We start from the raw sequence: 13,557 nt of genomic DNA, 5'->3' as shown, positions 1-13,557 counted from the left end.
ACTTTCCTAATCCCTTATTGTATCTCATTCCTTGTAAAGCACTCTGTAAACTCATATTTATACCTCCTTATAGAGAAGAATAAATCATCTGAACATATTCAAACCCGTATTCATATTTTATCATAGGCTTGCCAGCGTGGGCTATGGGGGCTTACTTAATGTCAAGCCTGTTCCACGTGTCATAGCATGAGAGGCCAATCAGATATGGTACAAACAAGCATGTTGTGCAAAAATGCCCGAAGTCCTTGTCTTTGATGGATTATGCAACGACACTAGGGATGCAACAGGTTGGGTAGGGAGTGGGTATGACAATACCATCTCCGTCCCCGCTCAAAGGCCTCTCTATGAATTTGAGACTTTCAACTTAGACAATATTATCTCTGCACATAAAGAAGCCATTTGCCAAGCACATATATATTATATAGAGAAAAAGGATTACAGTGGACTTGTAATCAAGACTTGAGATACAATTTAAATACAGAGAGACTTGATACTAGAGATACAGAGAAGATTAGAAAGAATTAGGAGAGAGAGAGAGAGAGGTGCGGCTGGAAACCAGAGAAGATTAAGAAGAATTAAGGGAGAGAGGTTAACTTAGGGTTAAACATAAATATTTTATATATATATTTTTAGGTCTGGCTCGGGGACAGGGACGCCAATACCATCCCCGCCTCATACCCGTCGAGGATTTTTCAAGTTTAGGGATCTTCGTAATCGATACCCTTTTTGCCTTGAAATCTCCCCTTGTTTGGGTCAAGGACCCACCCCCGCAGGGATTTCTGCCATCCCTAAATGACACACACATAAACCCTTTTGAGAGTAAAACACACGCATGCCGAAGAGAGAAAACAAACACACAAGAACACAAAGATTTATAGAGGTTCGGCCTTGTGCCTATGTCCTCTTAGTGATTCACCTGAGAAATTGTTGCGTCGATTCAGCTGCACCAAAATGGATTCAGCTGCATCTTCAACTTGTGATACTCGCAAGTGCACGAGCCGTTCGGTAGTATAACATATGTAAGTGCGAGGTCGATTCCACAGGGATTGGTGATTGAATAATCCAATTCAGTTTTCCTATACAAAACAGAAGAACAAGAAAGAAAATAAATAAAACAAGAAAGAAAGAAAAGAAAATAACTCAAGTAGATAAGTTCCCAAGTTCAATTAGATTAACGGATTGATTCTAGCTAAAGTATGATTAAGCCATGGTGTTTGGTCATAACCTTGTGTTCCTAATTCCCTAATTTGATCATTTGTTGTCTAACCTAAAATTAAGCATTAGGAACCCATTAAGCATAGAAGAACAATTTAAACAACCAAGTATGTATCTAATCCCTGTTGTCGAATGTCCATACATACTCTTCCTATTCATAGTTCAATTCGAATTAAAGCATGGTGTCTACTCTTAATTCAAACCAAGATAGCTAACATGCAAGCCTAAATGGTGATCAATCATTCAAACTAGCATATTAACTTATAAGCATAATGAATAAGAACAAAAACCATAATTGAAACTTGGAAACTAATTAAACTTGAATACTTAAGAAAGAATGTACATTACAAATAAAAGTAAAGTAGAACTAAGAAAACTTGAAGGAAAATTTAGTAAACTCATTTTGTTACAACAATTGACAACTTGAAAGGAAACTAAGAGAATTTGAGGGAGAGAAGGGAAGGGAGCTCTAGAGAAGTGTTTGAGAGCTCCCCCCTTGGGGTGTGTTTTGAAGCTTGAAGGCTTCTCTATTTATAGGGCTAAGAGGGAGGAACAACATGATGAAATCCAACACCACCATTCCTCTTTTAATACAACCCATAACTCACACTTCATCTTGTCTATGTTAGTGTGGTTGGAATCAATCTCATCCCATACTTCTTTTGCTGCACCTCAAGCTTTCTTCACATGGGATCAAAGGTGATCAATTGTGGCTGCCTTTTGCTGCCAACCCATGTGGTCTTCTTTTGGTTGTTGAACAAAAACGAGTCTTCTGAACCAGACTTGGTGTAGGAAGGCCAGTGGTTTCAAAACTTATCCAATGGGGCTCAAATTTGGATATGTTATATTAGACACCCATTGGAACAACTTCTATGAAGAAAGTATTCCCATCGGAGCAGTAGAAGTGTGCGTTTTGGGCCTTGCAATTTGGCTGCCGAACAGAGACTGGAATTGACTTCATTTCATTTATGCTTTACATGCATGCACATGCTTTCTCTTTAATAGCTCCATTATGTACCAACTTGCTCCTTTAGAATTTCATTGCTGGAATGCCTCCCCACTTCACTCATTATGTTGGATCCAAAGTCAGTTGCAGCATGGGTGAGGCACATGGCTTAAAGGAGGAGACAAGGCTCAAAGCTGGCAGCTGCAAATCCTCCTGAGCATGGTTCAGTGTTGGACGGGCTAAGGACTCCACATATGTTCAATTGGGCTGAATTTTGGATATGTTATACTAGACACCCAATTGAACAACGGCTATGAAGAATGTCTCCTCATCCGAGTTGTGCAGATTGCTGAAATGAGACCTGCAAGGTGACTTACGAAACTGGACTGACAAGAAGTGTGGCCCAACTTTGGTTTTGTCTTTAAGCTCTTGCTCTTATCCCAATCAGCCCTTAACATGCATGGATTGCATCAAATGTGATCTCTTGCTATCTTAACCTACAAAACACACAAACAGAGGTAAGTGACTCAAAATAAAGAGAAACTAAGCAAAATCACTAAGTAAAGAAGGCAAGCAAGTGTATGAAATTATGGACTTATCAAAACAGAAAATGGATTAAAAGCACAAGTTTAACTCAATAACATAACCAAATCATAAGCTAGAAGGGTACAAAATGATATACAATTATGAACCGATCAGAAATTCAATAATATGTAAGAACAACTTTGGTTATAACTTAAACCCCTTTAGCTCTTACAAGAACCCTAGCTATCTTTTCTCACCCTTTACTCAAGATCTGCAAAATTCCTTGCATTGGACGGCACATGCAAGCAAAAGATTGAGCTCAAGGAAGTGTCTAAGGAGATCCATATAAAATATGATACAGTTGACAACCAAATCCCTGCACTGGCACTTATCCAACCTCCACGTAGGTTTGAGAGGATTAGTAAAGCGCTTGAAAGGTATCAGGGCTTTCATCATGTTCTTTTAATGGGAGATGATCAAGTAGATCCTAGTACGTACACAAAGGCAATGTGAGACATTGATTCAAAGAAATGGCAAGAAGCCATGAAGTCTTAGATGAATTTCATGTATGCCAACCAAGTCTGGACTCTGGTTGACCCACCTGAAAGTATTGTACTAATAGGAAACAAATGAGTCTTCAAGAGGAACAAGGGCTCAGATGGCAAGGTGGAAACTTACAAAGCTAGACTACTAGCTAAGGGTTACAAACAAAGAAAAGGGATTGACTATGAAAAAACTCTCTCCAGTAGCCATGATAAAAACCATTCGCATACTTCTCCCCATGGCAACATATTATGACTATGAAATAACATGGATGTGAAGACAACTTTTCTGAATGGCCACCTTCAAGAAGAAATCTATATGGAACAACCTGAAGGCTTTATATCGGACAATGAAAATGAGAAAGTATGTAAGCTTCAAAGATCAATCTATGGCTTGAAGCAGACTTCAAGGAGTTAGAATATACATTTTGATGAAGTCGTTCAAACTTTTGGTTTTGATAAAAAAGGTGACAAACCTTATGTTTACAAGAAGGTTAGTGGGAGTGGTGTCGTATTCCTCGTGTTGTATGTTGATGACATATTAATGTTTGGAAACGAAATATGCATGTTGACCTTGGTAAAACTATGATTATCACAGACCTTTTCAATGAAGGATCTGGGTAATGCATCTTACATACTGGGTACTAAGATCTATAGGGATAATGCGAGAAAATTGATTGGATTATCTCAATCCCTGTATGTAGATAAGGTGCTTGGAAGGTTCCACATGGATCAATCCAAGAAGGGTTTTCTACTTGTTAGACATAGTATCCACCTGTCTAAGTATATGAGCCCTAAGCCCCCAGAGGAAGTGAAGTAAATGAGCAACATCCCATATGCCTATGCAATTAGGAGTTTGATATATGTCATGTTACGCATGAGGCTTGATATCAGTTATATTGTAAGCATTACAAACATATATAAATCAAACCCAGGATTAGAATACTGGAATTCTGTTAAAACTGTGTTGAAGTACCTTAAAAGGACCAATGAAATGTTCCTAGTCTATGGAGGGAACCTAGAGTTACAAGTGGAATGATACACAGATTCAAATTTCGAATATGATGTTGATGATCATAAATCCACTCCTAGATATGTGTTCACATTCAATGGAGGGGCAATTAGTTGGAGATGTTGCAAGCAGCGCACAACTGTAGATTCAACAACTGAGGTAGTAAGGTGCAATACGATGGCAATAACAAGGCAATACATCAGACATAATTAGTTTTAAGGATTTTTATCACAAATGGTCCCTAAGGTTTGCAAAATTATCACCTTTCGTCCCTAACGTTTTGTTGTGACACTAATGGTCCTTAACGTTATCCTCCACACACCAAAATGGTCCATGCCGTTAGCTTCTGTCAAATTTTCAATTAAATTGCTGATGTGGCACATGTATAGAGCCCACACATCCAATGGTATAAAGGCACATGGCTGTAAATAAAAATAATAAATTTTAAAACTTAAAATCTGTGCCTAGTTCACCGTCCACAGTGGTCACCTCAGGTGAGCTGAGGAGCTCACCTCTGAGTTTCAATCGTTTTCATCTTCAATTGGGTTTGCAATTTTTGGGATTTTGCTTTCAACCTTTTGCTACAAAACAGAGAATTTTATTTCGGGATTAGGGATGCAAACCTTCAAAACTCACAAGATGCAGAGGAAAGGAGAGAGAAGATGGAGAAATGGGGTTTCATCTCACCTTCACTCACTTTATATTGTTTTGCCCCTTCAGTCCATCGCCAATGTACAAAGGAGATGCATAAGAGGTTTTTCCACCAACTGCACAGACATATACCTCAAGAAAGAAATAGAGAGACCACAACTCAATTTGGGAATTCAGCGGAGAAAACCAAAGTGGCCAAAAGGTGATAAGGGGCTGATAAGAAGGTATCTATAGGAACTAGTTTTATAGGCTTTTAAAAAAAGGAGTCATTTGAACGAAAGCAAATATAAGAGCATTTCCGGCAATGCAGCCAAGGGGAGGGCTGGGGGGGGGCAAGCCCAAAATCATGTTTCCAGCAACAAAATCCAGCCCGGACAAGCAGTGGGACCCAGCGAACTGGGCTGGCCCGAGCGCCAAAACTCATTTTGGGGATGACGTCAACGCGCTGGAATTGACGCGCCCGCTACAGTCCCCCAACAGCTCTCTTCCACGTGGCTTGCGCTGGGCTCTCCGATCTGATTTTTTCCAGCAATCCAACGGCGACGATTTTTTGTGCAATAAAAAATTGAAAAAAAATCGAAATTTTTTTAAAAAAATACAAAAAAAAAACTGAATTTGTTTTCTATAAATACCAACAAATACTCTTCACTTTTAACACCAAATCCTCATACATTTTCTTCTCCTTCTACTCAATATTTTTTTTCACTTTCAAGTTGTATTTTTCTCTATCATATTATGGGTTCTTCTAATGAAACCGGAGGGGCATGGAGCACGATGGAAATGTAGAGAAGATATGGAAATGTAGAGAAGATATGGAAATATGAGAAATGGAAATGTAGAGAAGATATGGTGTGGGAGGTATGAGCTGAGCCTCTGGTTTTATAGAATAATTTAGGCAGATAGAGATGACACGTGGTGCAATTTTAGAGGGTGAAAATCTTATCTGAAATTTGAAATTTGACATTTATCTGAAATTTGAATTTTGAAATGTATCTGAAATTTGAAATTTGAAATTTATCTGAAATTTGAATTTTGAAATGTATCTGAAATTTGAAATTTGAAATTTATTTGAAATGTGAAACCGAAAATCTTATCTGATATGAATAGTATTGACACGTAGGAACCCAAAAATCTTACCCAAAAATATTATCCAAAATAATTGTAAGTAAAAAAAATTGTGCAAAAAATAAAAAAAAATGAATAGTAGTTGCCATGGCAAGGGTTTGACTGCTGGAAACACACATAGCTTTTTTTTGGACAAAGAAGCTTTCATTGAAAACAGAGGAGGAAAACAAACAGACAAATAACTAAGACTTAGGGAAAGTTGCTAAACTCGCAGAGTCTAGAAACCAAAACTCTCCCCACAGAGACAAAAACAACAAAAAAACAATTAAGGGGGACTAGGAAGTCCATCAGAAACCAGAACACGCACTAGGGACGGAGGTGGCTGGTTAGCCCATCCTTGCGGACATACCGCACTTAAACCTATCGCTGCGGTCACATGAGCCGCTCGATTTGCTCCACGAGGGATCCAACACCATTCAACATCAGAGAAACTAGCACTCAAGCGCCTGATCTCATCCAACAGAGGGAAACACACATAGCTTGATATGGCAAGGGCAGCCACTGTTCATGTGAATAGTGTCAGCCCTAGACCCCCCTTGCCATGGCAAGGGTTTGACTGCTGGAAATGCTCTAAAGGCACCTATTTCCAGGAAAGCAAATATAAAGGCACAATGTATAAAACTCACCGTAAATGTATGACAAAAAGTCAATTTTGGTCCATATTGTTTATCACTTTTACCGTTAATGTCCCTCTAGTTTCAATTAGGTCACTTTTGTTTTATCAATTTGGACAATCCCAATTTCTCTCAAATTACTCTAACTTATGTTATCTGAAGGGCATTTCGGTACAATCTTGCATCCCCTCCCGACCAGCCCACACCCAATCCAGCAAGCTACCACACCCTGTGTAACTTAACCACCACCAGAGTCACCCAAGGCCGCCCCAACCCCAAGATCTTTGAAAGCAAACAAAGCAAAACTCAAGATCTCCAGCTCTTCTCTCCTCTGTCTCACGCATCTGACCAGCACCTCAGTTCAGGAGACCACGCCCCCAAAAGCCTACACAGAGGAGAAACAGAAGGAATAGAAAAGGAAGCAGCCCATTGCCACCAGGTGCCTCTCTTGTCTCTTCTCATTCCTTGTCGCTTTGTTTTTATAATTTTGAGTTCTAAGCTATTTTCTCCCTTTCTTCAATACCCAGGAATCATTTTTTTTCTTCTCAAAATAACACGAAAAATAAAAATAAAATCTTGATTTTCTCTACCATAGAAATAGGTTAGGTCAGTTTTGCTTGAATTTTGATTTTTTGGGGTTTGGGTTCTAATCCTCCTGTGGGGATTGCTAATTACAGTCGCCTAAGAGAAATCATACTCTCTTCAGAGTGTTACACGTGTTTTTTTTAAATTAATGAAGAGCATCTTTTAATCCATTTTATAATATATCCACTTGCAATAAAATATCACTAGGTGCTGGAGTATGTATCCTATTCGTATTCGTACACAATTTTCTGTTTTGTTTTTGTTTTAATTTTATTTTGGCTAGAAATAGTAGATGCTGCTGTAGATGTAGACAGTTCTGGTTCAAGTCCACAGTTCCACCACAACTCAGAGCCACCGATGGCCACTTCTCACCACGAGACTGCGGGAGTCCAAACCCCACTACTAGACGACGTCGTAGAGGGTGCCGTTGACTACAAAGGCCGCCCCGTCCACAGATCCAGATCAGGCGGCTGGCGTTCTGCGTGGTTTATAATAGGTGTGCCCGCACTGGATCATCGAATCAGTCATTAAATGTTTCTTTTTTCAAGCATAATTAAATTAAATAAGAATAATACTGAAATTTGATTTCAATTTTGCAGGGGTGGAGGTTGCGGAGCGGTTCGCATACTATGGAATCAGCTGCAACCTCATCACCTTTCTGACGGGGCCTTTGGGGCAGTCCACGGCCACGGCGGCTGAGAATGTCAACATTTGGTCTGGAACGGCGTCGTTGCTTCCTTTGTTGGGAGCCTTTGTGGCTGATTCTTTTCTTGGACGCTACCGCACTATTATTTTTGCTTCTATGCTCTACATTTTGGTACGCATCCGTTCCCTCTCTCTCTCTCTCTACATTACACGCACGTGACAAAATTGTTTTCATCCATGAACTTCACTGTAGTCTTTATTTTCTTATTCCAAGGTGATAAAATGTATTTAATAGAACATGATAAAATGTCAATCTCGCTCTTTTCGTATAAAACAATGCTGATAATTACTCTTTAAAAAAAAAGTTCTTTTTGCTCGAGAAATGAGAGGAAAAGGAAATAGTGGAGAAAAACACGGTTGAATTATATATATATATATATATACAGAAATTCTCTTATGCGGACATCCGGACGTTATTATTGTGCGGACGCCGTGTATTTTGTACTACCCCTCTCTGTTTTCCTGCCTATTTACAATAGGATCCGCACAATATATATATATATATATATATGAATTAATTGTTAATTACTGCTGTATCCTTTATATATTAGGTTTTTAAAAAATATAAGTGTGAATAGGGACATATTTGGAACTTTGTATAATGATTGACAAGGAGCCTTCTCTTAATAATATTTAGATTAGATAATAATAATAATTAGTTTTAAAACTAAAGTGCCTCATCGTAATCAACATATTTTCCATTTTTAAATCAATCACATTCTCTCTCCTACATTTTTTTTTTTTATAACTTCACATGATGCATGCTTTGTCTTTTTATAGTGGAATGGTTGATAGTATGTTAGTCCATTCCTAGTATTTTTTCACCAACCATGTTACAAAAAATATTAAAATTAAAATTTCTCCACATATACTTATTTCCTTTTCACTTCCTCTCATCTTACCCTAATTAAACCATTTTGCCTAAAATAAAAGTTAAAAACCATTATACCCGTATCTGAACTCCATCTCAACTCCAGTCCATCTCTCTCCATGCAAAACAGAGTACAATGTTATTCCTCCATGCAAAAAGTGAAAAAATAGTCATTTTTTGCTTAACAATTTTCATTGGCATGTAGTTTATTTCAACATAATTCCATCTATTGTGATCTGTTCTCAACTGTTTTTGTTTTTAATAGGCCGCTCATGTCTTAAAAACCTACTTTTTATTTTCTCTCACTCTCCCCAAACTACCAAAACATGTCTTTGTCAAAATATGTCATCTGTCTTCGACAAAAAAAAAACAAATTGTCATCTATCATGTATTTTGTTCCCCCCCCTCCTTTTTTTTTTTTTTTTTTTTTTTCCTCTAAAAGAATCCTTCTTCAAAAAATTGTAATTCCTTTCTTTCTTTCAATAAAAGAATTCGATTTCCAACTCTATAGTTCTTTCCATACATAAATCGGGAAGGTCCAAATAAATGAGGACAAAGTATGATGACATAATATCATTGAACTCTAATAAGCTGACATTGAATCCACCAACAAAAACTAGTGAGTAGATGAGTATGAAATCGAAATATAGCAGAGCCCCCAGTTGGGGCTCTAAACCCTTGGATTGCAGCACCCTGGTTGGCCCCTGGCCTCATGGTTATGGCAGCTGCAAGATTTTCTGTTCATTTTTGTTTAATCTTAGTTTTTTTAAGACTTTTGTAGTAATTTTCTATTGGGGGTAAGTAGGATACATGGCAATAGTCCACTATTTTTTAATTTTTTATTATTTTATTATTTAAATTTATTATTTAAATAAATAATAGGACTGCATGCCTGTGTGTCCTCCTCTTATAAAATTCTTGGAGTAACTTTGTATATTCTATAAAATACAGGAAGGAGGGAACAAACTTCCTAGGTGTTGACCAAAAAAAAAACTTCCTAGGTTCTTGTTATGCCTTGGAGAATAAAGGACTTAAGCTTGCCAACCATAAAGCATTGAATGAAAACAATAAAATGAAATATTATTGAATTGGAATAGAACTTTATTCAGGCAATCCCAAATAAAACATGAAATCCTACAAGGAATAGAACTTTCTTCAGGCAATCCCAAGCCTGATTGTCTTTGGATAACAATGGGATTTGTTCAGAGGTTTTGGAGGATAAATCGATTTTCATAACTGAGGATTGCTTTAATTCGCAGAGCGACGCGAAGTAATGATCCTATTTTGTCACAGTGGATCCTTTTTCAAAACAGGCCCACTTTATCCCCTGTTTGAAAGTCTTCAGATTATGTTCTTATGATGGATGAAGTTACTGAAAAATGATTATTTATTCTTCAGAAGTAACTATGAATTCAAGTTTGAGTCTTATTTTGTACTTCTTGCTATGTCTGAATGCTATCATTCTTGAAACAGGGACTTGGCTTGTTGACCCTGTCAGCCGTGCTTCCTTCTCTCACTGGTTCTGACTGCCAAAAGATCAATCAATCCACATCATGTTCTTCTCAGTTTCAAGTATTGTTCTTCTTCTTCTCTCTGTATCTGGTAGCTGTTGCTCAAGGTGGACACAAGCCTTGCGTTCAGGCTTTTGGAGCTGATCAATTTGATTCGTCAGATCCAGAGGAGTGCAAAGCCAAAAGCTCATTCTTTAATTGGTGGTATTTTAGCTTGTGTTTCGGTACCACATTTACACTTATACTATTGATCTACATACAGGACAACCTGAGTTGGGGTCTGGGTTTTGGAATTCCTTGTATTGCGATGGTCCTTGCACTGTTTATTTTCTTGCTCGGAACTAGAACTTACCGGTGTAGTATCAAAGGGGATGAGGAAAGCCCATTTGTAAGAATTGGAAGGGTGTTTGTTGCTGCATTAAGGAACTGGCGAACTACTCCTTCAGCAATAACTTCTGAAGAGGAATCCCGCGGAACCTTGCCTCACGAAAGTTCTGAACAATTCAAGTAAGAGAGTTAATTGTCTGCATATTTTTAGATTAAAGAGTAGGGAGAAAGTAGCAACAAGATTGAATACAGAAGTTTTGATATATATCAAAACCCAGTATTTCTTTCATGATCCTCTCAGTAATCTGTACTTAAAAGCAATTGATGAAATACAAATATTAGTGTTCGAAACATGTCCATTATATTTTTATGGCATATGACAAAATTCCATTATATTTCATGTTATCATCTTTCCTGTTATCATTTTAACTCAATAACCTTAATTAGTTGAAATTTAGGTCAATTTAGTTAAGTTGAGTGGCATTTTTATGCAGCACTTTTCTTTCTTATGTACTAAGAGCATCTTAGAATTAAATAAAATGATAGTTGTCTCATTGATGGAATTTTCATACCTGTGAAGCATTTATTATATTCTTAGGTGGTCAAGGAGGATGAATTATTACCTTTTGATTGCATTGGTTATACTAAGTTTCTGCAGGACTATTAGAACTTCTCCGTAGAATGGAACTGTAAAGTATGTCTCCAACTTTCACTTGCACAGTGATTTCAACTAAAGAAACTCCTATGATATTATTTACTGGCAGGTTCCTGAACAAAGCATTGCTTGCACCGGATGATTTGAAGGAAAACAGAAAAGTGTGTACTGTCACTGAGGTTGAAGAAGCAAAATCTGTTCTCAGGCTTTTTCCAATATGGGTTACATGCTTGGCATATGCAGTTGTGTTTGCACAGTATTCAACTTTCTTCACTAAGCAAGGTGCCACCATGGACAGAACAATTGCGCCGGGCCTTGATATACCAGCCGCTTCACTTCAGACTTTCATCAGCATTACCATTGTCATCTTCGTTCCCATTTATGATCGCATTTTTGTTCCAATAGCTAGAGTTTTCACCAGGAAACCTTCTGGAATTACAATGCTGCAAAGAATTGGGATTGGTATGTTTATATCTATTATTTCCATGGTAGTTGCAGCTCTAGTTGAGATGAAAAGGCTCAAAACTGCCAAAGATTATGGTCTGCTTGATATGCCAAGTGCCACGGTTCCAATGAGTATTTGGTGGTTGGTCCCTCAGTACTTGTTGGCCGGATTGGCTGACGTTTTCACGATGGTTGGTCTGCAAGAGTTTTTTTATGATCAGGTGCCAAATGAATTAAAGAGTATCGGACTTGCCCTCTACCTCAGTATTTTTGGTGTGGGAAGCTTTCTGAGCAGCTTTCTTATCTCCGCCATTGATGACGCAACCACTTGGGCAGGTGAAACTAGCTGGTTTTCCAGTAATCTCAACCGTGCACATCTGGATTACTTCTATTGGCTACTTGGTGGAATCAGTGTAGTAGAATTGGCTATCTACTTGTATTTTGCAAAATCTTACATTTATAATAGGGCAGGTACGGTATAAATACGTGCCTTGTAACTCAGTTGCATTTCATAGAGAAATGCAAAGGAGCATTAAGATTTAAATAGGACTCTATCCATCACTTCCTTTGTTGTAAATCTGAAAAGTGAATTTGTATAATTGCAGCTCCCTGGCGGTAACATTCTAGTTGTTTTTTTGTTTTTTGGTGGATCAAACGCTGGGAAGGGGAGCGGGTGTAATACACATGGGGTGGGTTTTTTGAAAGATCATCTCATGTGGCTCGAACCCAGTTGACAATTTGGGAGGAGGGGGGAAAAAGTTGCCGCTCAAGCACTGCGTCTGGTATTGGATATGAAGAGTTTGGTATAATAAGGTTTAATTACATTTTTGATCGCTGGGGTTAGGCTCGAATTTAAATTTGGTCACTGAAATGTCAATTTTTCCAATTTCATCATCACACTTCATGTCGTCAGCAAATCAAGTCCAAATCAAGTCCAATTGGTTAATTCCGCCAATCTTATTGCCTTTTCACCCTCAGCCCAATTCTCTCTCCCCTTTTTTCTCATTCTCTTGCACAATCACAGTCCTCGGTTGAGAAAGATAAGATGGTTGTTAGGGCTTTGGATGAAATCAATTAAATAAAAGGATTAACTACAGTTTAGTACCCGGAGGTTTAGTGTCAGTATCAAAATGGGCCCTAAGGTTTCAATTATATAAATTTTATACACGATATTTCAAAGTATTACCAATTTACACATGCCATTATATTGACCGTCAAAGTCAGACGTTATATGCTGACGTGGCAGCCGTGGGACCCACCTCATAACCAAACAGTAGTTACAAAGAGATGAGACGAAGGGCAATTTATGGAAAAAAAAAAAAAAAAAAAAAAAAAGGAAAATTTAAAACCGCTTAGCTGGGCACGCGTTCCAAGGCATCGTTCCAATACCCAAGGCTTGGACAACGACATCAAACGAACTCAGTTTCTGAGTTTTCGAGACACAGTGAGACGTAGAGGAGAGGGTTTGTTTGAAATCTTGAGCAAAGATTTGAAATCGACTGTGAAACTCAAACTGAAACGGAGGTTTCCGAAAACTCTAAAGAATATGAGTTGGGAACTTCGTCCCAAAGGATATGGAGAACCTTTCTATGGTATGTATGGTTTAGTGTGCTAAGGTGTTTTGGAGTGAAACTTTGAAATAGAGAGTCTGAGTTTCGAGTTTGGTGTCGAGTGAAAGTTTGGCTTTTATAATGGATTTTGAGTTTCAAGTTAGGTGTCGGTTTCAACGTGTCCATTTAATTGGTAGATGGAGTGGTGTGAATGGTAGGTGGTATGCTGAAGTACACTTTGGCTTTTGTATGTGGTCCTACAACCGCGGGGAATCTTAC

At 38.1% G+C, this 13,557-nt stretch overlaps 1 protein-coding gene across 3 annotated transcripts; it reads left to right on the top strand.

Annotated features, from left to right (window-relative positions):
* The first annotated feature begins 6,733 nt into the window (after positions 1-6,733).
* LOC110750950 (protein NRT1/ PTR FAMILY 5.10) lies at positions 6,734-12,358 on the top strand. Of its 3 annotated transcripts, none has more exons than XM_021951340.2 (5): positions 6,734-7,069; positions 7,508-7,711; positions 7,815-8,032; positions 10,265-10,809; positions 11,394-12,358. In XM_021951340.2, exons 2-5 carry the CDS (start codon positions 7,573-7,575, stop codon positions 12,208-12,210), a joined length of 1,719 nt encoding a protein of 572 aa, XP_021807032.1. In that variant the 5' UTR covers positions 6,734-7,069; positions 7,508-7,572; the 3' UTR covers positions 12,211-12,358. The 3 variants fall into 3 exon arrangements, with proteins under 3 accessions (XP_021807032.1, XP_021807031.1, XP_021807030.1); XM_021951339.2 differs by having other exon boundaries at positions 7,505-7,711; XM_021951338.2 differs by having other exon boundaries at positions 7,499-7,711.
* The last annotated feature ends 1,199 nt before the right edge of the window (positions 12,359-13,557 follow it).

The sequence above is a fragment of the Prunus avium genome, chromosome 7 (genome assembly GCF_965620075.1).
Source record: "Prunus avium chromosome 7, drPruAviu1.hap1.1, whole genome shotgun sequence".
NCBI classification, from domain to species: Eukaryota; Viridiplantae; Streptophyta; class Magnoliopsida; order Rosales; family Rosaceae; genus Prunus; species Prunus avium.
Note: the sequence above shows the minus strand (reverse complement) of the source record. Positions and strands in the feature narration are given on the sequence as shown.